The sequence below is a fragment of the Elgaria multicarinata genome, chromosome 20 (assembly GCF_023053635.1).
Source record: "Elgaria multicarinata webbii isolate HBS135686 ecotype San Diego chromosome 20, rElgMul1.1.pri, whole genome shotgun sequence".
NCBI classification, from domain to species: Eukaryota; Metazoa; Chordata; class Lepidosauria; order Squamata; family Anguidae; genus Elgaria; species Elgaria multicarinata.
The window spans coordinates 14,725,001-14,751,416 of record NC_086190.1 but is presented as its reverse complement, the minus strand read 5'-3'; the positions used below and the strand labels follow the sequence as shown (position 1 = coordinate 14,751,416).

Here is a 26,416-nt window from a genome sequence, read left to right as displayed (position 1 = left end):
ATATACACTTTGTTGTTGAACCGCGGGTTAGCATTTTGACTGAACCCAAGACATTTTCCACAGGGTTGCTTGTTAAACCAAGCAGTGTGGCTTATTTTTCTCAAACAAGCCACCTTTTATTTATTTATTTATTTATTTATTACATTTTTATACCGCCCAATAGCTGAAGCTCTCTGGGAGGTTCACAAAAATTAAAACCATAATAAAACAACCAACAGGTTAAAAACACAAATTCAAAATACCGTACAAAAAGCACAACCAGGATAAAACCACGCAGCAAAAATTGATATAAGATTAAAATACAGAGTTAGAACAGTAAAATTTAAATTTATGTTAAAATTAAGTGTTAAAATACTGAGAATAAAAAGGTCTTCAGCTGGCGACGAAAGGAGTACAGTGTAGGCGCCAGGCGGACCTGTCTGGGGAGCTCATTCCGCAGCTGGGGTGCCACAGCGGAGAAGGCCCTCCTCCTAGTAGCCACCTGCCTCACTTCCTTTGGCAGGTGAGAACCCATGGTTTGTTGTTGGGTTGTTAAGGATGATTAACAAGCCACCCTGCAGAAAAAATCCTGGGTTTGGACAAGATGCTAACCCACAGTTCGGCTAACAAACCACGGTTCAACAAACAATCTAAACTCAACCACTGAGTCTGGGTTAGCGTGTTGTGTGAACAGACAGTCTGACTTTCTAATGCCATATCTACACAGCAGACATTCTGTTTTAAGGGTAATACTTTCTCCTGGAAATTGTAGTTAAGTGTCTGTGTGTGTGTCTGTGGTCTGTTTAGACCAACGGCAGGCAGAAGGTACATCGAGATCTACTGGGTGATCTGCAGTAGGTCAGCAAGGCTCCCTGACTCCCAATAATTTCAAAATTTCAGATAGGAAAAAAATCTGCCATGTTTGCCCTTGTATTAATTGTTTATTTGCGGACTCAGGGAGTTTGGAGCTCTGGAGTTGGGTGTTCTGGGGCAATGCTGGAGCTAGGTTTGGGGGCTGTAGGGACTGATGTGGGTTTGGGGTTCTCTGGCCTTTCAGGCTGGTTCGGCAGAGATACTTGGGCATGGAGCGTCCTCTCGTCGCTTCCATATCCATGTCCAAGTCACTGCTAGACTCCATGATTCAAGACAGACTTGCTTCAATAAGAAGAAAGGTTGGAAGCGAAAGGTTAGGGGCTCCACACTTCAAGAAGGACACAGACAAGCTGGAGCGTGTTCAGAGGAGGGCAACCAGGATGATCAGGGGTCTGGAAACAAAGCCCTATGAGGAGAGACTGAAAGAACTGGGCAGGTTTAGCCTGGAGAAGAGAAGATTGAGGGAAGACATGAGAGCACTCTTCAAATACTTGAAAGGTTGTCACACAGAGGAGGGCCAGGATCTCTTCTCGATCCTCCCAGAGTGCAGGACATGGAATAACGGGCTCAAGAATAGAGGAAGTCAGATTCCGGCTGGACCTCAGGAAAAACTTCCTGACTGTTAGAGCAGTACGACAATGGAACCAGTGACCTAGGGAGGTTGTGGCCTCTCCCACACTAGAGGCCTTCAAGAGGCAGCTGGACAACCATCTGTCGGGGATGCTTTAGGGTGGATTCCTGCATTGAGCAGGGGGTTGGACTTGATGGCCTTATAGGCCCCTTCCAACTCCACTGTTCTATGGTTCTATGAAAACTCTGAAGGGCATGATGATGCGATCTCTCCCCCCACAATAAAATGTGAGTGATTGGGACCAATTCTTTAGGGCCCCACCAGAACTGAAGAGTGTCCCGTTGACGGCTCTCCACGCTGTTCCGTGTCTGCGAATTGCAGGGGGGGGGGCGGACTGTCTTTTTTTCAGGGAAGCGGGGTCCACTTATTAAAAGCCATCTCATTGAGGGAAGGAAGAAGCCCTGATCCATTTCCCCTAGGAACCCAGGGGCTCCCGGGCCACAGCTTGAAATCCACCGGGGCGCTCCTGCGTTCAGGGGCGGCTCGCCTTTTGCGCTGTCGCCAGCGAGTCTTTGTATTAATAGCCGCATCGCGCTGTGGTCAGGGAATGATCGATAACGTAGGTGCTTGATGGATGTCGAGAGGGAAGATTTATAGGCGCCGGCAGCGGTCGTGTCGGGCAAGCCAATGGGAGATAGATAGCAAGGGGTGGAGCGGGCGGGGTGTGTGTGTGTGTTTCCGAAGGACTCTGGCAAGAAAGAGCTGCTCTGGAGACTTGACTCTGCACGTAAAAGGTCTCCTGCTTCCGTCAACGAAATGTCCCCTTGTGCCTCGAACTCCTGCCTGGACCACCCCTGCACCGAAGCCGTCTCCCTTTCTGCTTCCAGCCCCGTTCCTTCAGCAACGCCCTTGGCTCGTAAGGACATCCAAGGAGCCGTTCCGGATCAGGCCGAAGGTCCATCTCATCCCGCGTTCTGTTCACATGGTGAGCCATTCCACAGGGGTGCACACCCTGCTTCACATGCAGGCGGCCCCAGGTTCGGTGCTGGCAGGGTTAGGAGGGCCGTTTCCTGCCTGAAACCCTGGAGGGGGCTGTTGCTGCCGGTCGGTGCCTCCCCCAGGCACCGTTTGACTCTTTTAGTGCTCCGTAGTATTTTAAACAATCAACTCGCCTGTTTCCCCTCCCCAGCTGGAACTGAATTTGGCGGGGGTGGCGAGTTGCCCCTCCCTGATCTAAAGCAAGAGAGGGAGATTCCTGTGTTTTCTTTCTTTCTTTCTTTCTTTCTTTCTTTCTTTCTTTCTTTCTTTCTTTCTTATTGCATTTATATCCCTCCTTTTTTCCTCCAAGGAACCCAAGGCGGCATCCATAATCCTTCTTCCTCCTCTCTACTTTATCCTCACAACAACAACCCTGTGAGGTGGGTTGGGCTGAGAGTCTGTGACTGGCCCAAAGCCACCCAGTGGGTTTCCATGGCTGAGTGGGGACTAGAACCCGGATCTTTTCATCTTCAGCAGGAGTCATAGAATCCTAGAATAGCAGAGTTGGAAGGGGCCTATAAGGCCATCGAGTCCAACCCCCTGCTCAAGGCAGGAATCCACCCTAAAGCATCCCTGACAGATGCTTGTCCAGCTGCCTCTTGAGGCTGTGGATGTGTTGAACCGGTGCCTGGCTGCAACAATGGACTGGATGAGGGCTAATAAACCGAGACTCAATCCAGACAAGACTGAGATGTTGTTAGTGGGTGATTCCGCTGACAGGATGGGGGGTGTTCTACCGGTTCTGGATGGGATTGCACTCACCCTGAAGGAGCAGGTTCGTAGCTTGGGGGTTCTTTTAGACCCATCATTGTCACTTGAGGCTCAGGTGACCTCGGTGGCACGGAGTGCCTTCGACAAACTCCGGTTGGTGGCCCAGCTTACGCCCCTACCTAGACAGGGATAACCTGGCTTCAGTTGTCCATGCTCTGGTAACCTCCAAGTTAGATTACTGCAATGCACTCTACGTAGGGCTGCCTTTGAAGACGGTTTATCCCAACGACAGGTCATGATTACTGCCTCCTGTGCGGACCACCCGAAGGAACAGCCTTGGTTTATTTTATCGGGGCCTCGTCTCTCCTCGCCCCCGCCGCCCTCTGCCACCTCCGGGAAATGTTCTCCAGGCTGCTCCTTGGCACCGAGCTTGGATTAGTGCAGCTGCTCCTCCTCCATCCGCCCGGAGTGGAAAGAAGGTGTCTCTTCGAGGCCTCCTTGGTATGCAAAGAACACTTCAGAAGGCGGCCGAGTGTAGGTGAACGAGGGAGCGTGGCGGAGTTGAGACGGACGAAGACGGAGAGCCGAGGCGAACACAAGACGTCTGAGGGCCCTCTGGCGAGGCTGGAGTGCCCTCGGCAGCAGAAGGGGCTCCACGACATGAGCGTTTTATCCTGGTACTCTTAACATCTCGCTCACACCCGGGATGTATGACGCACAGCCCAGCTCTTCGTGCTGACACTATTTCATCTTCGGTATCCCATTGTTTTCTCGAACCGGTTTTTTGACGTTCCCCCCACCCCAGTGCTGGCGCTTTCCACGCGCCTACAAAGACAACCGAGGAACGAACAGGCAAGAACAAGCAAACACTGAAAATGGCCCTCCTTGCCCGCTATATTCTACCCCTACGCAGGCTCTGAGCAAACACCTTATTTATTATATGGGATTTTAACCCCACGCTTCCTCCCAGAAGCTTCCAAGGGCCTGCTCTCGCCCTCCTCCGTTGTATCCTCAAAATGATCCTAGGAATAGAGGGAACGGCCTTATACCCCTGGTCTATCTAGCCTAGTATTGTCAACACTGACTGGCAGCAGGCTTTCACGACGGAGGTTTTTCCAGCCCTGCCTGCAGATACTGGGCCTTGAACCTCGGGCCTTGAACGTGCAAAGATTCCAGTCCTCATCGTTCTGAATAGAGGGCTGTGTTATTAAATAGGAACACAGAAATCCGCCTTAGGCGGAGTCAAGCGTTTGGTCCATTTAGGCCAGTATTGTCGACACTGACTGGCAGCAGGGTTTCATGCTGGATTTTTTCCAACCCTGCCTAGAGATACTGGGCCTTGAACCTCGGGCCTTGAACGTGCAAAGATTCCAGTCCTCATCGTTCTGAATAGAGGGCTGTGTTATTAAATAGGAACACAGAAATCCGCCTTAGGTGGAGTCAGGCCAGTATTGTCGACACTGACTGGCAGCAGCGTCTCTCCAGGGTTTCAGGCAGGATTCTTTTCTAGCCCTGCCTGGAGTTGCAGGAGCTCTTCCGCTACGAGGTAAGTTAGGCTGAGAGAGAGCGAAGGTCAGCCACTGACGTTCCTCGCTGAGCAGGGATTTGAACCCAGACCAACTCCAGGTCTCCAAAACTAAGCATTGCTCCACATTGGCTCTCTCACGTCATAAGGGGTGGGGTGGGGGAATCTTCCCAGAGCAGAGGAGACGCAAATGAAGCCAAGGGCTTCTCGCTCGCTGTCCGAAGAGAAGAGGAATTCTTAAAATCCCAGTAGAGATCCGAAGGCTGGATTCGCAGCACCTCTTGCTTGACACGAGAGACACCCTGCAGGGCGGTGTAGCCTCACCCTCGTCACGTTGACTTGCCCAAGGCCGAACGGAGCATCCCGGATGAGAACAACAACGCCGCAGCCTCGCCGCGGGATGCAAGGCCTCCCCCTCCCCCCGGTTCGATATCGAAGCGCACTCCTGCGCCCAGCAGCATGTCCCCCCCCCGTTCCGTCTCTCCCCCTCCGCTCGCTGATTAGACACTCGATTGCCAAGCCGGAGAGCCTTGACCCAAATCCTTGAGTTGCTCATCTCCAGGTTTTATCCTCCCGGGGCCGCTCTGTCCGCCATCGACCGGAGAAGAAAGGTATTGGCCGTGCAGCGAGCGATTAGGGAGGTTTTGTCGTGCTGTGTGCGAGGCGATAAGCGCACCGGGGGCGGGAGGGGGGCTGTGTGAGGAGGGGGGAGGGAAGGGGGGGCCTCTCAGATCGAGTTGAGCTGTCAGCTTCTCTCGGATCGCCGTCCTTTTCTTTCGGCTGACTCAGAGGTCCTGGTTTTACCTTCCCGGGAGCTTTGGAGGCGGGCTGACGTGGTACCAACTCAGTGCCTCTTCCGAGGGGTTTTGTCAAGGCCTCTTATTCGAATCCTGTTTGCTGTGCAAAAGTCCCGGGACTGTAGCCGAGCTCAACCAAGACGGTGGCAGGGCTGCAGAACTCGTCCGGCGATAGCCAAGACCTCGGCGTTTGGAGAGAGAGACATATTTTAGCTTCTTAAAAAAAAGGACGGCTACAGGTGGGAGGACAACAGTGGCTTATAGCCACATTGAGGAGAAAGTGGACGGTGGTGCTACTAGGTCATTTTAGTGTGTGGACTTGATGGTCCCTAGATGGACATGCGATATTACGTTCGGTTACGCGGCACACCACTACGCCATGCGTTGTATGTGAGGCTGTCTTTGAAGATGGTTGGGAAGCTGCAGCCTGTGCAGAATTCAGCAGCCAGGTAGTTGACTGTGAACATGAAAGCCCAGTCCTGGCTCACCTGTGCTGGTTGCCATCAAATCCAACACCCTGCTCACTGCAGGAATCCACCTTCAAGCATCCCTCACAGATGGCTGCCTCTTGAATGCCTCTAGTGTGGGAGAGCCCACGACCTCCTTAGGTCTTCAGTTCCATTGCCCTACTGCTCTAACAGTCATGACGTTTTTCCTGATGTCCAGATGGAATCTGGCTTCCTTTAACTTGAGCCCATGATTCCATGTCCTGCACTCCGGGAGGATCGAGAAGAGATCCTGGCCCTCCTCTGGGTGACAACCTTTCAAGGACTTGAAGAGTGCAATCATGCCTCCCCTCAGTCTCCTCTTCTCCAGGCTAAACAGGCCCAGTTCTTTCAGTCTCTCTTCATAGGGCTTTGTTTCCAGACCTCTGATCATCCATCTCGCCCTCCTCTGAACCCCCTCCAGCTTGTCTGCATCCTTCGTGAAGTGTGGTGCTCAGATGCTCAAGATGAGGCCTAACCAGTGCTGAATAGAGGGGAACCAGAACGTTGCATGATTTGGAAGCTATATTTCTATTAATGCACCCCGAAATAGCATTTACTTTTTTTTTGCAGCCACATCACACTGTTGGCTCATGTAATGCATCAGGTCCCGAGGTGGAGAACCTTCGGTCCGGAGGCAATATGACCACCTCCCAGGGCTCCCCAGAAAGACCCTTCCCCACAACCACAGAATGTTTTCCGGTCTTTGCGCCTTTCCGCCCTCCCCAAATGCTTTGTTCTTCCTGCTGGCCGAGCTGTACCAAATCTATTCTCAACACGGGAACATGGCCTCTACTTCCTTTGAATAAATAAATTTAGTGGGTTCCGACCTGCGGGGAGCTTTTTAAAGAAAGGAACGCAAGGCAGACGGTAATATCCCTTGCGTTGCAAAACGCCAGATCACCCCACTTTCGGCAAACGCTACTAACTGTGGTGCAGCGGCTTTGCGTGTGTCGGGCTTCCGCCGCCGCAAAACCTGTCGGGTGACTTTGTCAGTCACTGCCTTCCAGTCTAATCTACGTGACGGGGCTGAGGTGAACGTGAAGGAGGGGAGGATGGGGGATGAGGGCGTCCATGTTACGCTGCTGCGAACTCCCGCGAGGAAAGACAAAAAGAAAGGGGGATACGGTGAACTCTTTCTTTGAGGTAGTTCCTCACACATTTTGCCTGTGGAGGTGTCTCCAAGCTGATACTGAATTTTGGCCTGTGAAATCTAATGACGACCACTGGCCTAATTCTGAACCCCTACTGTAGATGATGATGATGATGATGATGATGATGATGTGATGACAAATGCTACTTTTATCAAAATGTGTTTCCCCTCCTTCATAATTCCTCAAATGTTCTTCCCTAGGAGGAACCCACAAATTTCATAGAATCATAGAATAGTAGAGTTGAAAGGGGCCTATAAGGCCATTGAGTCCAAGCCCCTGCTCAAAGCAGGAATCCACCCTGTCCAGCTGCCTCTTGAAGGCCTCTAGTGTGGGAGAGCCCACCACCTCCCTAGGTAACTGGTTCCATCATCGTACTGCTCTAACAGTCAGGAAGTTTTTCCTGATGTCCAACCGGAATCTGGCTTCCTGTCACTTGAGCCCATGATTCCGTGTCCTGCACTCTGGGAGGATCGAGAAGAGATCCTGGCCCTCCTCTGTGTGTCAACCTTTCAAGTACTTCAAGAGTGCTCTCATGTCTCCCCTCCATCTTCTCTTCTCCAAGCTAAACCTGCCCAGTTCTTTCAGTCTGTCTTCATAGGGCTTTATTTCCAGACCCCTGATCATCCTGGTTTGATTCAGCGTTTGCCTTTGGGGCCCTCTTCTCTCCCTCTCTCAAAATACTAGAACCCGGTGGGGTCATTATCCCATGAAGTTGAACGTTGGGAGATTCAGGACAGATCTTCTTCACACAGTGTCGAGTTTAACGGCGGAATTCGCTAACATAAGACGTAGCGATGGCCGCCAGTTTGAACAGCTTTGAAAGGAGATTAGTCTCATGGAGGATAAAGCTAATAATGGTTAGTAGTCATGACAGCTATATGCTACCTCCAGTGTTAGAGTCAATAGGCCTTTCTACCCCAGTTGCTGGGGAACATGGGCAGGAGGATGCTTTTGCACTCATGTCCTGCTTGTAGGTTTCTGGTCAACAGCTGGTTGTGTGAACAGAATGATGGATTTGATGGACCCTTGGTTTGATCCAGCAGGGCTCTTCTTATGTTCTTATGTTCTTAAATTTTGATAGCTGCTGCTTCATGGGTGGGGTGTGTGTGTGCGTGTTTAGGCCAATCCATCCCCTTAATACCCCTAGGGTAACTATTAGAAAAAAAATACCCCAGGCTTTTTAAAGTAATCAATAGAAAAACAGCCTGTGCTCTTAAAAATTCACATTAGCAGCATCCGTAAAACCACACTCTTTAAACCAGGGCCGGACCACTTTTGCCTTGGAGATGGTTTGGCCTACAGCCTCCATCAGCCCTAGCTAGCATAGCCTGGTGGGGGATAATGGGAGTTCTATGCCAAAACATCTGGAGGGTGACAAGTTGCCCACCCCTGTCTTAAAGCCAAAAGAGATTTTAAAAACGTCTCTGCAAATCCATCTCATGCTCATAGTCAAACTGAATGGGTGGGTGGGGGAAACACTGGTGCACACCAGAGGCCTTCAAGAGGCAGCTGAACAACCCTCTGTCAGGTATGCTTTAAGGTGGATTCCTACATTGAGCAGGGGGTTGGACTCGATGGCCTTATAGGCCCCTTCCAACTTTGCTATTCTATGATTCTAAGTTTAAAACACCCTTCGAGGACACTGTCTTAAGCCCGTAATGTTAGAGGTTTGCCCTCTGTAATCTTAAGTTTTGATCCTTTTCAGCATGCCCATCAAAGGGCCAAGGGCATTTCCATTTTTGCAAGGTTTTTCTTGGCTAGCGAACTCTTTTCGGCCTGGCCCGCTTTGCTTTCTGTCTCCCTAAAGGGCGTTCAGGAGTTCTTGACTCCGGAATGCCCAGATCCTAGTGTTGCTCTTGAAGATCCTCGCTTTGATGAAGTTTGCCTTTTTTGTTTTAAAGCAAAACAAAACACACACACCCCAAAATCACCCCCACCCCAAATGAGTCAAACTGTCCTTGAGATTCATACAGCTCCGAGATTACACACCAGTTTCTGTTAAATAAGGGTTGCTCAGGCAGCGGCATGTCGATGCAACAGTATTTATAGACCAGGCTGGGGTTCCCTTTTTAATGGCGTCCATAAAAAGATCATTATTTTTCTTTTGGCGCAGTCTCCGGCTGATTTACACGCCTGTGCCCCGTCCCCTGGTGTTCGCTCTCGTTGAGGTGGCTCTGACTGATACATCGCCTCCGTTTCCTTGTTCTTAAATAATCCGGACAACGCATGAAACATGATCCTGTCACCTTATATTTTCTTTCCCCTTTAAAAACTTTGGCAAGAAGATCCACTTTTGCAAAGGCGTACTTTGGTGCTAGAAGGGGACCAAAGACGAGAAGGCAGAGATGGACAATTCGTGGCCCTCCAGGTACTTTATCATAGAATAGAATAGTAGAGTTGGAAGGGGCCTATAAGGCCATCGAGTTCAACCCTCTGCTCAATGCCCAGGCTTAGGGAACTTTGGGGGAGGGCATGGGCACATTTGGCAATTTGAGAAACTGCCCTGGCCATCACAAAATGGTTCCCATGGGAGGCCTGGCAAAGCACAAGTAACCTGACCCAAAGACTCTTCCTCTATAAGGCACAGGTTGGGTCTGAGCCTAGGAATGCCAGAGACACCAGCAACGAAATCAAATGAGTTCAGATTTCTATGAATCTGACCTGCAGATTTTGCAGTGGACCGGAAGTGTGCATTCCGTAGACTTGTAGACTGTTTTTTCAACTTTCTCAAATTATAGGTACATTTCGTTATATAGATAGATTTTTTTTTTAAAAAAAAATGCCAGTTGAAAATGCACATTTCCCCCGTAAGCCAAAGTGTGAAAATACGCATTTGTGAATTTGTGCAAGTGCGAATTTACGCAAGTGAGAATTTACACAAATGCGAATTTACGCAAATTTGGAAAGTTGAAAAATCTGATTCTGGACTAAAAGGTACATGGCAATCCAGAAAATGCAGATGGAACAGATTTTATACAATCCTTATATTCCTATCTGAGCCCCAGCACTCTAAACTCTTGTTTTTAGCATCAACAAAAACCTATTTTACAGCAAACCCAGCAGAAAATAGTCGGTTTTTTGGGGGGAACAGATAGGGGACCTTGGCTGGCACCATGAAAGGTGTCTGGGAGCACATCGGTGTCTGTCGGTACCGTGTATCCCTCGTGTAGTGGTGGCAGGGTCCACACTGAGGGACCGGGGGGCCCTTGTGTGCCCACGGGCTGCATGTTCCCCATCTCCGCTATGAATAAAACTCTCTCCACCACCATCCTCGCTGCTACAAAGACTTAATCCCGTTTGGATGTTGGTGATCTGTGTTCTTTATGTGTCTTTAGGAGCACGCATCTTGTGAGGTTGGTTTGGTGCTAAACCCGAGAACTTTGGAAGGTGAAATGTTCTCTATCCAGTTGCTTTTGTGCCCGCCAGGGTGGGCAGACGGAGGTCTCTGTCTGTTTTCTTAATGCCTTTGTGGTTCTTCGCTCTGTCTTCGCTGCTGCCGTCGCCTCCGCTCCCCGCTTTGCATATTGGATTTTATTTTATATGTTAAGGAAGGGCCGAGGGTCGGGACAGGTTTATGGCGACTGTATTGATCAGGGAAATTTAATACCATCCCTGCAGCGGAGGAAGGATCGTTAAGAGTTGGAAAGACACCCCCCCCCCTTAAAAAGCAGTGCTTTTCTGTGGCATTTCATATCTCGTTATCTTTCTGGGCTTCTGTTATTCTCCCCCAAATCCGTCAGCGAGTGTCAGTGATCGGGTTAGGCGCTGCAAACTATTTGTATGAGCCTGTTCAACATGATTATGCATTCTGATTTGGGGAAAAGTGGTTGAACAAAGTGATGGTGCGGACGTTAGGCCTGGCCGTGTGGTTTGATAGTTTTCGACAGTGGACTTAATCGTGGTACAAAGGGGGGGGGGCTCTTCAGATTTGGGACCCATGAACCTATTTGGGAATTTGAGGAACTCTTATGGGACCACCACGAAATGCCTACTCAGTGGAACGTTGCTTGGGCGTCTACCTGTTGCGTCTATGTGTCTTATTCAGCAAAAACTTCAGTTTCATGTCTATTGGACACCGCACCATCTCTTCAATAAGGTATTGTCTAATTTAGCTAATTGCTGGTGGTGTAATGTAGCTAATGCTTCTTTAAAACCAGTGTTTAAAGTTTTTTAAAGCCAGTGTGGTGTAGTGGCTAAAGTGTCGGACTAGGTGTCAGGAGATCTGGGTTCTAGAATCATAGAAGAGTAGAGTTGGAAGGGGCCTACAAGGCCATCGAATCCAACCCCCTGCTCAAGGCAGGAATCCGCCCTAAAGCATCCCTGACAGAGGGTTGTCCAGCTGTCTCTTGAAGGCCTCTAGTGTGGAAGATCCCATGACCTCCCGAGGTCATGGGTTCCATTTTCGTACTGCTCCCCCACTTGGCCATGGAAACCCACTGGGTGACTTTGGGCCAGTCACAGCTTCTCAGCCCAACCTACCTCACAGGGTTGTTGTTGTGAGGATAAAAATGGAGGAGGATTATGTACGCCGGCTTGGGTTCCTTGGAGAAAAAAGGCGGGATATGCATGCAACAAATAAATTAAAACATATGTTTTGGCATTGTCAGGGGAAACGCCAAAAGAATGCTTCTTTTAGGGAGGAAGTTATTACATAGATAAATTTTGTACAGGGACAGCCTTTAATATTCACTGATGTACATGTGCTTTTAAATTATTTACCTGTTTCATGGAAATTCACACATGGTCAGCGTAAATAGATTCCCCGTGCTGCTTTGACAGCGAAAAGACTGATATTACAACGTTGGAATAGATGCAATAGATTGAGTTCCTTACAACGCTTTCAATACTCGAACGGGTGGCATATGCATGCCACCTTCAAATAGATACTTACTTGGATATTTGGTCTGCTTTTGTTGAAGCCTATGTAGAATTGCTAGAAACTTGTCTGCGTTTCATACAAGTTCAATCGCAGCTTTTAAAGCTGAGCTAAAAACTTTTCTTTTTCCTAAAGCTTTTAAAACTTGATTTTGCTCTGACTTTTATACTGTTAGTTTTACTTTACCCTGTGCCTGTTTGGTGCATTCTCTTCCCCTTCCTATTGTTTTATTATGATTTTATTAGAATGTAAGCCTATGCGGCAGGGTTTTGCTATTTTATTGTTTATATGCACGCTGATGGCGCTATATAAATAAATAATAATAATAATACGTACTTCGTTGCTATGGATATATACAAATCCCTGTGCATATATTTAAAAAAATAGGAGGTAAAAGCAAATTAAAAAGTCTTGTGGGTACATTAGTTTCTACCTCTTCCCCCCCCCCCCCTGACATTCTCCTCATGATTAACAGCTAGTTAGCAGGCTGGTATATCATGGTCTCCTCCATCCTGGGAATAGTAGTACCTGTTGAATTTCGCTACTGCATGTGGGTGTAAATTTGGTTTCAGTTTGGCTTTTGAAAAGAATTTACCAAAATTTGCTGTCATTCCTATTTGGGAGAGAAAGAAGTTGGGTTTTTTTAAAAAAAAAATAATAATAATGCAGAAGACCGTGAAATTGACAAATCTGCTCACACCTATTCCTCCTTCATTTTGCTGATTCCCATCACACACACACAGAATAAAACAGTTAAAAATTTTTTTAAAAAGAAGCAAAAATCAGAAATCCAAGGTTGCATGTTAAAGAAAGGCTTCTTGGAATAAAGATGTTTTCAGGAGGCACCGAAAGGAGTACAAGGTCGGAGCCTGCCTGACCTCCAGAGGCAGGGAGTTCCACAGGAGGGGGGCCACCACGCTGAAGGCTCTTCCCCTGGTGGATTCCAATTGTTAACGAGCAATTAAGCACATTTTCAAAGAAAACAAAAGGCCTGTTAGAATCTAGGCTGTGGTGTCCATGATGGAGAAGTTAACAGAGAAAGAGACAGTGTGGTGTAGTGGTCAAAGTGTTGGACTGGGACCTGGGAGATCCGGGTTCAAATCCCCACTTGGCCATGAAGCTCACTCGATGACTTTGGGCCAGTCATCGACGCTCAACCTAATCTACTACACAGGGGCGTGGTGAGGATAAAACAGAGAGGAGAGCATTTGTGTCAGGTGCCTGGGTTCCTTGCAAAAAGGAAAAAAACCCAGCAGGATATAAATGTAATAATGAAATTAATAAATAACAGCAAGCCCATCGCATGTGAAGAAAGCAGATGAGCTAAAATACTTGGTCGGCGTTTGCTTTTGAAGTATCATATCAGAGACCAGTTATATCACTGCATCAAGACATTTTACGAGATGCTTCACATTCAGCTTGAACAATCAACAGTATCTAATCTACGGATTTAAAGTGCTTTAGTAGTCATTCTCTCTCCTCCAGGGAAACCTGGGAACTGTAGTTCCGTGCGGAGGTCAGAACCCTCATTCAACTTAGAATTCCCAGGATTCCTTTGGGGGAAGGCATGGTAATTAAGCCAGTCTATGGCTGATAGACGTTTGAAATGCAGATATGCCTTTTTATGTCACTATAACTGGCCTTAAACTTTGGTTATACTGAACTGACCACGGCCGTTTCTCTGCTGTTTCACTGTCTTCAAAATCAGCTGTTTTGTGTCAGCGTTGAGAGCATAAGAACATAAGAAGAGCCCTGATGCTGGATCAGACCAAGGGTCCATCTAGTCCAGCACTCTGTTCACACAGTGGCCAACCAGCCATCGGCCAGGGATGAAGAAGCAGGACATGGTGCAACAGCACCCTCCCACCCATGTTCCCCAGCAACTGGTGCACGCAGGCTTACTGCGTCAAATACTGGAGATAGCACACAACCATCAGGGCTAGTAGCCATTGATAGCCTTTGCCTCCAGGAGAATCTGAATATAGCTGCCATTTGGTTTTCCCACCAGAAAGCCCCGGCCTGAGCTGTTCCTTGAATATTGGGAAAATTTAAGTAGCTGCTGCCAGAAAATAAATAAATAAATGACTACCTCTTTTATTGCTCACTGGGTACCACCATTTTATTGGACAACAGTCAAAGACCTACGGCAAACACGCGCTTTTTACAGAGTAGAGGGATCATTCTTCCAGCGGTTTATTTTATTTGCGAGGTAGAGTGTTAAATACCCCATCCAAAAGAAGAGCATTGATTGAAGCAGGCCTGTTAAAAGTATAAAGTCAGTGTGCTTTTCCATACAGCTCGTAAGTTTAAACATCAACTACTAGGAAAAGGTTTCTATACTTTTGGATTTGTTTTCTTTTTTGTTGGATAAGAATGATTTCCCAGCTTTCTCCATGGACACAGAGGGTCTCCTCTCTTCAGAAACTCATTCTCCAGAGGCAGCGGAAACCCGCTGGCACGTTTCTTCTCCTCACCTCTTTCTGAATGCCTGAATAGGGCGGATGTTTTGTGAGAAACCAGAGTGCATCTGTGTGTACGAGCGAGAGGGCGTATTAACTCACTCCAGAGCCTTGTCTGTATTTATTTATTTATTTATTTATTACATTTCTATACCGCCCAATAGCCGGAGCTCTCTGGGCGGTTCACATGCCCTATATACCCCACAGTGGCGCTGCGTTGTTGATATGATGCAGCCACCAACTCTCAGCCACATCGGGATTTTACCTTCGGAACTGCGCTTTCCCGCGATGTCCTTTTACCGCAACTTTTCCATTTCCTCCGATGCCGCCATGTTGTTTCTCCTGTCTGTCAGTGGTGGCTTAGGTTCGGGGGGATTCCTAGGGGTGGATCCCAGGGCAGGGTAAACCTGGAAACGCAGGACATTGGGCAGGAGGTGGGCTTGACAAGGGGAGGGCCGCCGAATAACCCCACGTTCCCTCCTGCCATTTAGATTTAGAATTCCCGCCCTGCAGCTGCGATGCTGTGTGGTTTTGGAGAGAAGCGACTGTAAAGCCGCACCGCGTCGAAACCCCACGGAGGTTCTGTAAGACAATGAAAACACCTTGCTGCATCTTCCCTTCCAGGCTGTTGGCTGAGGTTATCTTTTTGCCAAGAGGTCATCTCATGCTTATATAGCCTCTTGAGATCCATTTCCCGTAAGCTACAGAGCTATCGTGTTGCTGCTGGTGAATCATTATATTGCCATTATGGGCGATGGATTAGGACAGCCGGCCTTTTGAGGGAAGGCCAACAAACTATTAGTCCCATTAAATGCAGACAATAGATTAATCGGGGCGTTCGATGGAGACATTAACCACTGTGTTTGTGTTTTGTCAGGGTCTAGATCCCCGGCTGTGTGTGTCTGTGTCCAGAGAGTTTGCGAAATATTTTGGAATGTCAGGATGTCATTCAAGGTTAACTTGAAATTAGTGGTGAAGCAAGAACCTCAGGCTGGAGTGAAGGGTTTTATTTTAACCAGCAGCCTTTAAAACATTGCATGCTTGGGGGTTTTGGGAGTTCTCTCGGAATATAGAGTGGCTATCACACCGCCTGTGTGGTATGCTGGATGAGTCCCTCAGTATATCGCCATCAGAGTTGAATAGTGTCTTGACTCCTAAGTGGTTGATAGGTATCTACGACCGTATGTACCCGTTTAATTTGAGCCTGTACGAGTCTAGGACCCTGGGGCAGAACTTTAAAAATCACATGAAACCAGAATATGTTCCAGTCATGGGAAGGCTTGTCTAAAACGATACGTTCTTCGGAGGCGTTTAAACCAGGCCTGTGCACCGCTTCGGATCCAAATTCCGAAGTGGATCGGGGTGAGACGGACCTCCGAAGCGGGTCGGGGGAGGTCCGAATCGACCCGAAGCGGGTCGGGCCCGATTCGAAAGGTCCAAAGCGGAACAGGGGGACCATGCACAGCCCGAATTTAAACCCGAGATGGGAACACTCCAGATTGTAATGTTTTGTTGTAGGTTGCACTTTTCTCACCTGTTCTTGATACAATCTAACTGGTGGACAGGCCATTGTTTATCAATAAAACTATGGAGGGCATACTTGTGTGTGTGTGTGTGTGTGTGTGTGTGTGTGTGTGTGTCAGAGTGTGTGTGGGGAGGGGGGCGGAAAGAGAAAATACATTCCTCCTGTATTCCAGACTATTTTTCTCCTCTGTGCTCAGTCAACACTGAAAACCTCCCAAAGCATTAATTAGCAAAAGGTGAAGCGGACGGAGGGGAACTTGCAGAAACTGAAAATGGTTACAGCAACCTTCCGTCGTTTAGGAGATTATCTGTCTCCTTCTCAACCTCTCAGGAGATCTCTCTCGCCCCCCCCCCCCCCGCACTCCCTCTGTCTTCTAATCCGTTTTTAAAAATATAATATGCTGCTAGAAGGATCAGACAGCTAATCTGATTTTGCATGTGTGTGCGTATTTGAGAAAGGGTGTGTGTGTGGAATAGCTGCCTGTGTTAAAAAAAAAAACCCACCCAGGTTCAGGAGAAGGAAGCAGGGCAGGCATAGTGGGGCACCTGCCCAGGGCCCTCACTTCAGACAAGAGCCCCTTGGGGTTGCTCCTCCTCTTCGGCATGGCAGCCTGCTTGTTCAGCCGCTTCTCACTCTGGTTTGAGCAACGGACGTGGTGAGCAGCAGGTGATGCCACGGCCTCCTCGTTCCCTGGCTCTCCGCCTTTTAAGCAAGACCGTGGCGGCCATGATGAGGAAGAGCAGGAGTGTGGGGGAGGGAAAGGTCGACTCACTGAGGGAGGGGGAGCATTAAGGGGGTCCTTGCCCCAAGGGCCCTCCGAAACCCGGAGTCAGCCCTGGAGTGGAGGGGTGTTTTATTTAGGGATGAATCTACGCTGTCCCATCCAGGCTAGCTATAAGTCAGGGGTCGTTGTGTCATTCCGCCAGTTCGGTTATTTTCAGACTTCCTGCTTTACCTATGAAGTTACCATACATCCTTCGTCCACCTGACCTCCGTGTTCTCTCTCCAGGGTTTCAGGTGGACTTTCCTTGGAGTTGCCAGGGGTGCACCTAGAACTTTCTGCGTGCAAAGATTTCTATCTGGTATTTTAGTCTTCTAGGGGCAGCGAGGTTCTCCCCCCACCCCATGCATGGGGGGAGCATGTGGTCATTTATAGGATCCTTACATGTTGTTGTCTGAAATGGTGCAGTCCTGCTGTTTGTCTGAACCAGGGACGGGGAATGTGGAACGTGGCCCCCAAAATGATGATGGATTTGCAACTCCGATCATCTCTCAGCATTAAGAACATTTGAAGAACCCTGCTGGATCGGTCCAGGGGTCCATCTAGTCCAGCATTATCTTCATACGGTGGACAACCAGCTGTCAACAGGAAACCCACAAGCAGGCCGTGAATGCAGCAACACCCTCCCGCCCACGTTCCCCAGCAACTGGGGCACACAGGCTTACTGCCTCTGATGCTGGAGGTAGCATACAGCCATCAGGGCTAGTAGCCATTGATAGCCTTCTCCAGGAATTTGTCTAACCTCTTTTTAAAGCCATCCAAATGGGTGGCCATCACCACATCTTGTGGTAGTGAGTTCCATAGTTCGGCTATGTGCTGCGTGTAAAAGTCCTTCCTTTGATCTGGCCTGAATCTTCCTGGAGTGATCCCCTTGGGTCCTAGTCTGGTGAGAGAGGGGACCAACCATCGGCTATGTCGCCTAGGCCTGATGGGAATTGCAGTCCCAACAGCATCTGGAAGGTTACGTGTTCCCTGACACCGTCTAAGCCAAACTTGAATTAGGGATATTGAAACATTTATTGGTTGATCACAGAGGGCTTTACGAGCTTTTCTCAGAATTTCTGGACTGTAGCTTAGTCAATTCCTATGGTCATATAAGACAAAAAGGAACCAGAGAGAAGTTACACCTGAGATGGGTGGAGAGCAACACAAGCATATCCATCTTGGCTCCACACACACTCACATACACACACACACACACTCCTCTTCCTGTTGTGCTGATGGCAGCTTTTATCTGTCCTCTGTCCCCGATGTCCGGAGATAATTGATTCTGGCGATTAAGAGGAACTGATAATCGCCTCAAATTAATCCTCTAAACCCCTTGGCAAATATTTTGCATAAGGCACCTCAGAGGTGGCATCTAGGCCAGGATAAGCCTCAGAATTGCTTGCAGTGGTTTTGCTGGAGGGAGGGGGAGGGTGTTTTGTGGGGGGGGGGGGCGGGGAGCACGGTGCAATCTGTCAGCGGCAGAAAAACCCGGCTCCTTGTCTCACCTGAGAGGTTTCCCGGACCTGTGACGCCTCAGCTGATTCCACCTTGAACAAATTGCGCGGCCTCTTGGTAAAGGGGGTTGGTGGCTAAAATGCCTTTGGGAAGGCTTGAAGCGAGGTCAACATTTGGCGAAGCGGAGGGGAGTGTGGTCTGCAGCACCCTTGTGAAAATCCAGACGCCCGTCGGCAGCACCTCCGCCTAATAGTGACTTTTCTGTCATAAACTCTATCTGATTAAGCTAGAGATTACTACACGCTCTCCCTCCATCCCATGCTTGAGATGGTCTCAGTGGTGCAGCTCATCAGCACTTCTGGCATTCAGGGCCGGAGGGGGGGGGCTATTTAAAGAGAGAGAAGAGCTAGGTGCTTTGGCAGAGCGTGTGCCCTCCCGGGCACCCTAGCGGTCGCCGATTAGGGTGGTCTTCACGGAGGTCATGTGTTGTGTCCCACTGATGCACAGAGCATGGCCGCTGGTCGCGTGAGTATGGAGCCCTCTTGGGCTGGACCCTTTGAGCGTGTGAAAGATTGACATTTTCCCGCCGTGCAGTCCTCGGAACGTGGAGGGGAGAAGGTGCGTTCGTGGAGGGTAGGTCTACCGAAGGCTGCGATCCCAAAACAGAACCTTCACGTTCATAGAAGCAGATGCTTGGGGGAGAAAGAAGGGGAGAGGGGACCCCAGGCTTGCTCATCTCATGAAAACCCACGTCTAAGGACCACTGGGGCTGTGTATGTGTACGTAAAGGCAGGGAGGCCCACCTTTCCAGATAACTGCTGCTGAAAATGATGTATTTTCACAATTTGGTGCCCGAATTTGCCTGCTTTCCTCTTCACTCTCCGTTCCTTTTGCATCGTGTCTGTTAGATCATGCTTGTGGGGTCTACTTTGTTTGCTGCTAGAACCCCCACTTGGAATTAAATAATTCCAAGACCAGGAACTTGTTTTTTGAGCTCCGGAACGAAATAGAGCTCACCGTGTTTCCACAAACAAGGCCTGTCCTCATTTTTGCTAGTTTTCTTCATTTCAGTGATAGGGCGAGAGAAGGAGGCATTTTGTTGTTCATAGAATCATAGAATAGCAGAGTTGGAAGGGGCCTACAAGGCCATCGAGTCCAACCCCCTGCTCAATGCAGGAATCCACCCTAAAGCATCCCTGGGAGATGCTTGTCCAGCTGCCCCTTGAATGACTAGTGTGGGAGAGCCCACAACCTCCCTAGATAACTGGTTCCATTGTCGCACTGCTCTAACAGTCAGGAAGTTTTTCCTGATGTCCAGCTGGAATCTGGCTTCCTTTAACGTCCATTATTCCGTGTCCTGCACTCTGGGAGGGTGTTACTGTAATGAAATAGCTGGGAGTTAGAAATCTTCACCTATCTACTGCAAATCGCCCAGAGATCTCCCGGTAGATCAGGATGTACCTTCTGCCTACCCCTGTGTTGGACTGTGAGATCTTTTAATCTCGGTATAATAATAATTGCAGCTTGACCAGATTGGGCACTGTAGTGTTTCTGGGTATTGTCACCCTGAAACACCGGAGTTGCTCCAAAATGCTGGCGACATCCCGGGGGAAACGGGAGAGGCAAGCAGAAGACAGACCTTGGGTCAGACTCTTCTTTTGGTCTTCCGAAAGAGAAACAGCGGACAATTCTTGCAGTTATAGAATCTGGATTTATGCAAGCATTTCATGACCTCTAATATCGCGTCAGGATACGTGGGGGTGGATATCTTACCTGTGTGTACGGAAAGGCTTTTTGGAGAAGAGGACCTCCTGGAAAAATGTATTTAAAGGAGCTAGAGAGACGGGGGGAAATAATAATTTCTGTACTTTGTTGGACCTGAACCAGCCAATGCTGACAATCCTGTTTTAGATGCATTCGCTGGTGTTTCTGACATCCAGCAAACACAGCCGATATTGTCAACACCGGCCGAACTTCAGATGTACGCGGTAAACATATATAGAAGAACGTTTTCGTGTGCCCCTCTGCGTTTGCTCTGCTCATCGTTCTGTTTGCTTATGGAAACCGTTTTGATGGAAAGTGAGGGGGGGGCGGTGGGGGGAGCAAAAGAAATGACGTTTTTAATAAGCCAAACGGTACCCGGAGTGCTGTGTGTGCACTCAGGCCGTTTTGGCTAACTCCATTGGGAGGACAGGCTGGCAAAGAAGTTTTGAGAAGCACAGGATGTGACTTGAGCCTGGGAGTGTTGAAAAAGGGACGGTGCGCCTTGGGGACTTGCCAGATAGTCCTTCCAGCGCACGTGGCCCGCTAAACGCCGGTGTGGCAGTAGTTGTGATTTCAGGCAGCTGTTGCCCAGGTGCGTTAGCCCTCTATCTGACTCACTCTCCTTCCTGTCTTCCTTGTGAAAATAAGATTTATAAACATCGGAAACGGTCTTATATTGAGTCAGACCCTGGGTCCATCTAGCCCAGTACTGTTGACCCTGACTGGCAACAGCAGGGTTTCAGGCAGGATTTCCCCCCCCCCCCCCCAGCCCTACCTGTAGCTGCCAGGGCTTGAACCTCGGACTTTTTGTGTTCAAAGCAAGGGCTTAAACTTGAATGACCCTGTTCAGATGGCACACGAAGTCACGGTGAGCCAAACGCTGGGCCTGTTCAGAAGATGTCTTAAACCCTGCCGGTTAAGGCTTTCGGTTAAGCAGCAGGAGTTTAGGTTTCCTGTGCGATGCGTTTTGCTAAACCCGGCTCACTCACTACCCACAATCTGACCATCTGCAGCAGGGTTAGCGGCTCGAACCGTGGCTTAAAGCGTTGTGGCTTGTGGTGACTGCTAACCCCGGAGAACCACAGTTTCGCTAACCACAGCTCCATTATGGATTAGTGTGCCGTCTGGACCGTTCCTAACCCTGGTGGCTACATAACCACGGTTTAAACACGCGCACTAACCATTTGCTGCAAAAGGGTGAGCGGCCTAACCATGGCTTGGCGTGTTGTCTTGAACAGGCCCTATGTAGTTCCAGGCTGTAGGACTGTCTGAATGTATGGTGTGCTTCTGCGTTCAGAATATTACGGCCAGGGATACACCGTTCAGAACAGGATCAGAGGTGGCTTGGGAGTTTTGCGTCCCATTATGTGTGTAATATTTCTCCCTTTCCCCCACTGTTGGCTATGATCAAACAGCTTTTAGTGAAGTTGGGGAGGAGCCTGAAACCTGCAAAACTAGTTTGCCGCAGGGGCCAAATTGCAAACAGGCATTCCTGCTTCCAGCTACTTTAAACCCTCTAAAAATATTTATTTTTTGTCTGACACATATTATATCAATAGAGTTGGTGTCCAAAACGTTTCTTCTTTTTCCTTTATGGCCAGACTTCTAATCTGTTACTCTTTCAATCCATCAATATGTTGCTTTATTCCAGCCTTCACCAATCTGGTGCCTTCCAGATGTGTCAGACTACAACTCCCAACAGCCATGTTGGTTGGGGATCATGGGCATTGTAGTCCAAACACATCTGGAGTGTGAGCACATCTGGGAAGGCCGCTCTATTTTCTCTCTCTCTCTCTCTCTCTTTTCCTTCCTCCTCCTATTTGCATTCACCCTGCCAGCTATTGATCGAGTCATATGATTCCCTAGAATTTCTAGTTTTGTTGCATTTGAGATGGGCGAGCGTCCACGCGGCTCAGCCGAGGAGGCGCTCACGGACAGGTGAGCTCGTCGGCCAGGTGCGCCAAGTGTACGAGGGCATTTTGGAAAGGGCCGCGCCGTATTACGATTGAAAGCGCGGTTCCTTTGGAAGACCCTTGCAGGCTACAAAGCAATCGGAGCAGGGCCAGCTTGAGTGGAGACAGGTTCTAGCAGTGCTGTCGGTCTCCCTCCCCCTCTGTCACTCAACTCCCACCACCCTGCAGTGGATGAATAGATAGACAGATAAAGATAATCCTTTCTTCTTTTACTGTTGATGGTTCCCCCCCCCAAAAAAAAAGTTAAAAATACAGGCAAAACGAAAAGGAAAAACTCACTCGACAACTCAAGAAAGGTCCGTATTAAGGGGAAAAGGAAACTCCCGGGTTGCAATCCTTTTTGATATATTAGAGTTCATTTGTGGGGCACTTCGAGCAAAACAGCCCCAGGAGAAGCTACGGAGTTTGGCCGTTTGTGAGTAAACCCTTTCTTTTTTTCTCCCCCCTCTCTCACAGCCGGGACAACGACCTCACCTCCTTCATCTCCAACCTGCACCAGAGCCGCCAGCTCGTTATGCCAGAGACGCAAAACCGCTGCGAGTTCAAGAGAAGCACCTTGGACGTCGGCTTGGGGGCAGCAGGTGAGCCCTGGCGGATGGGGCGGCCGGGGTGGGGTTGGAGGGGGTGATCTCATCCGCGCCTCTTGCCTTGTCGCGTTTCTCCCCCCCTCCGTGCGTGGCTGCCGCAGAACACGGTTTTGTTGAACCGCTGCGCGACCGTCCGAGGCCCTCTGCTTGTTTTTCGACCTCGTGTTTGAAAACGCGCCGCGCCGGAGAAGCGAAACGGCCTCGGGGGGGGGGACGGGGAGAGCAGGGGGTTTAGCAGGCAGCGGAGCAGAAAGAGACCTCGGTTGAGTTTGTAATTGCATTCATCAGAGGCTTGTCGCAGGGCGCCTCCGTCCCTGCCGGCCCCCTTGCTCGACTTTGCGCTGCGGTCTGACCTTTGAGGAGTTGAGCAGGCTCCAGCTTGTCTTGCTGCCGAATGAGGGAGAGGGGGAGCGAACGAGCGAGAGAAGGAGAGAGAGAGAGATTGAAACGCAGGTCATACCTCCCGCTGTTCCTTCCTCCCATTGACAGTGTCGGCAGGAGGGAGATGGGTCGGGCGTGGAAAGGGCGATTGCCCATCAATCAACAAGTGAGGCCCTCCACGGCCCTCGTGTTGTCAGCTCTCCTTATTTTCATGTGCAGTCGAGCGACGTGTTCTTCAGGGTTTGAAGCCGGGCGGGCGGGCAGGGGAGACGCCTCGGGACAAATGAGAAGGATCTGGAGTGGCAGACCGGTGGATATGTAGCGGGCGGGGAGAGAGTCCCAAAGTGATGCTCTTCGCTTGCTTTATTTAGGACCTGGGTATCTTGTCCAGGGTCGCCAGGGTCGGGCATTTGCCGAGGGCCCTCGCCGAGCAAGGGCCCACAGCCAAGAGCCCGCTGGAACTGCTCTTCACCATGGCAACGTGCTTGTTCACCAGCCTGTTGCTTTGGCCGAAACGATGGTGGTACAGAGCAGGAACAGTAGGAGGCCGGCTTGCTCCCCGGCTCTCTGCCTGTCATGCAAGCAAGTGGCAGCCATGTTAGGGAAAGGGACGTAGAGCAATGGCGGTAGGAAGGGTGTCCCACAGAGGAGGGCCAGGATCTCTTCTCGATCCTCCCAGAGTGCAGGACACGGAATCACGGGCTCAAGTTACAGGAAGCCAGATTCCGGCTGGACATCAGGAAAAATGTCCTGACAGTTAGAGCGGTACGACAATGGAATCAGTTCCCTAGGGAGGTGGTGGGCTCTCCCACACTCGAGGCCTTCAAGAGGCAGCCGGACAAGCATCTGTCAGGGATGCTTTAGGGTGGATTCCTGCATTGAGCAGGGGGTTGGACTCCATGGCCTTGTAGGCCCCTTCCAACTCTGCTATTCTATGATTCTGTGATTAAGGTGGACTCACTGAAGGAGGGGACCCATTGAGTGTGCCTTGCTAAAGTGCCCTCAGAAACCCGGAGCTGGCAGGGATCCAGCCCTTCCTCAAGGTCTCAGGGTCTCACACACTTTGTCTTTGTCTTCACCACAACCTTGCGAGGTAGGTTGGCTTGAGAGGGGCTGGCTGAAGGCCACTTAGCGTGGTTCACAGCTGAGCAGGGATTTCAGAGGCTGAGATCCAGAGCAAACAAAAGGAAGGACTTCGTCACACAGCACAGAGTTAAATTATGGAACTCACTGCCACAAGATGTAGTGATGGGCACCAATTCTGTTCTTAGGGTGTCAGTAGTCTGGTCAGTGTCCCAGGCAGGGCTCCTCTTGCCCCCCCCCCCACAACCCCCACCAAGTTTTCAAGCTGAACCCCCAGTTTCACCGTAACGATTGATTAGCTCCATTTTACTCTTAAGACATCTTTGTGTTTCAAAGAAATAAATGTATAACCGTACATACTTGCTCAGGAGAATCATCTGCAAAACACGAATTGCAAACGGCCAAGCTCTCCAGATATCGTATTAATATCTGGCAGACATTCATTTGTACCGATAAACTTACGAAATGGCAATTCCTTCGCGGGGAAAAAATGCTGGAGAGGTGTCCATTTTGGCGTCACTGCAATTCTGTGCATGTTTGCTTGGAAATAAATGTCTTGTATTTGGGGAGCTCACACCCTACTGCTGGCACACTCCAAACATTTTGGACTACAATTCCCACAAGTCTTGACCATTGGCTATGTTTGGTTGGGGCTTATGGGGGTTGTAGTCCCAAAACATCTAGAGGGTGCCAGGTTGCCCACTCCAGCTCTAATAAGCGTGTTTAGCATTGTAGCCTGAAATCTCTTTGACTTCAATGAGGGGGCAGCCTTTATATGAAAAATGTGCCGACAGCGCTTCTAAAAAGCAGACATATTCTACGGCCGTGCTCGGACAATCAGCGAGGGAAACTACGCACTATGGGTGGCTTCCCCTGCCGGTTGCACAGCGAGTATTTCTCGAATTCCCCACGCTGCGTGTTGCTGTGTTGTGCAAGCCTGGTGTGCGACACAGCGGAGTGGGGGGACTTCTAACCACTCCACAACCCCCTACTGCAAGCCACGGGTTTTAAAGGTGCATAAGAAGCCAGCCCTGCTGTGCTGCTCGCCAGGTTTGGGCGACACGGAGACTTGTGACATGGTACGGGTAATTCGGGAAATCGCACTGCCAGCATGTGCGGGGACAGGGGGAACTATTTATACCGCTGATCATCTGAACACAGTGTTTGCAGTTTGAGATAACCTGGATGTGGGACTGTCTTCACGGCACCGCGTTTCCCCTAAACCCCGTCGTTTCGTTTACCCGGGGTGTTGTCGGGTAATCCCTACGCCAAAGAGGGAGTGCAGGGCTTCTAGCGGTCATCCAAGTACTGGAGCCCTGCCCTCCTGCTCTCTGCTTGGCTTCCGGCAACCAATCGCCGGTTGCCTTCAGCCAGAACCGCCCCCCCAGACCGGCCACGGAGCGAAGTCAGTTGGCAGAAGTGCCGGAATGGTCTCGTTCGCACCAGAAAGCTCCGGGTAAGTCCCTGACTTTTTTTTTACTGCGCAGCTTTGCGGAAAAGCCCCCCAGTGGCTGCGAATGTGCGGCTGCATCGTATAGCTGACGCAGTGCAGATTCGCAGCCGATGCGGGGCCTTTGAACGCATCTAGACAGCCCCTGGCTTAAACGCCGCCTGCTTGCTACTTCACGCCTGGGGCTTTTTCATTTTCAAGAAAGGTGTCTGCGAAAAGCTCTTCTAAAAGATTATGCAACACAAAATGTGTTGATGGATGTTTATTTGGAAGGCTTAACGCCTCCCCTCTCCCTTCCCCTCCTTTCAGCAGGGATGGGAGTAACAATCAACCGCTTTCAGCCACGATAACTAAAATCGAGCACCCGTGTTCTGAGGCAGTCTACCTCTGAAGACTCGACCCTGGGGAAAGGCTGGGGAAAGCTTCCTAACCTCATCAGGCTGTTGGGAAAAAGCAAGTCTGAACTCGGGCTAGCCCTTACTCCGATCCAGGGAGACAGCCCTTACGCCCTGCTGTGTGGTAAAGCTCAAGATTTCGCATCCGCGGCTTCGGACAGTGCCCTTGACAGCGTCGCTTTTTGCGATCCACCCTCCTCCGTACCTGTTTTGCGCGTTGGAGTTCGGGTTGCCGACAGCCCCAATCGCTTTTGGTTCCAAATTGCCTTTTTGCATCGTTAAACCTCCCCCTCTCCCCAGAAAACGCCTGAATTCCAAATACGTAAACGCGCACCAAGCTGCAAAAATGGCAAGAAAAGAAAATAAGTACATCTAGTGCTGCACCTTGTATTCTCAAGGAGGGGTGGACGCCCCCCCACCCAACCGACATGGCAGGTACAGCTTGGCCTTTTGCCTAGCCGGCGCATGCAAGAGAGGCAGCCGGGGAGCAGGCGTTGATAAAATCTAATTGCCCCATCGATTGCTCTCGGAGCTGCCGCCGGTTTGCCTCTTAATGATTGAGATAT

The 26,416-nt window shown here is 49.8% G+C and overlaps 1 protein-coding gene across 8 annotated transcripts in view; it reads left to right on the top strand.

Annotated features, from left to right (window-relative positions):
- The window catches only part of SAMD11 (sterile alpha motif domain containing 11), a 273,793-nt gene that overhangs the window by 166,788 nt on the left and 80,589 nt on the right, over positions 1 to 26,416 (top strand). For all 8 annotated transcript variants that reach the window (XM_063145111.1, XM_063145108.1, XM_063145107.1 and 5 more), the window contains one exon: positions 22,411 to 22,535. In XM_063145111.1, the coding sequence (XP_063001181.1) occupies positions 22,411 to 22,535 (125 nt within the window). The remainder of the gene's footprint in view (positions 1 to 22,410; positions 22,536 to 26,416) is intronic.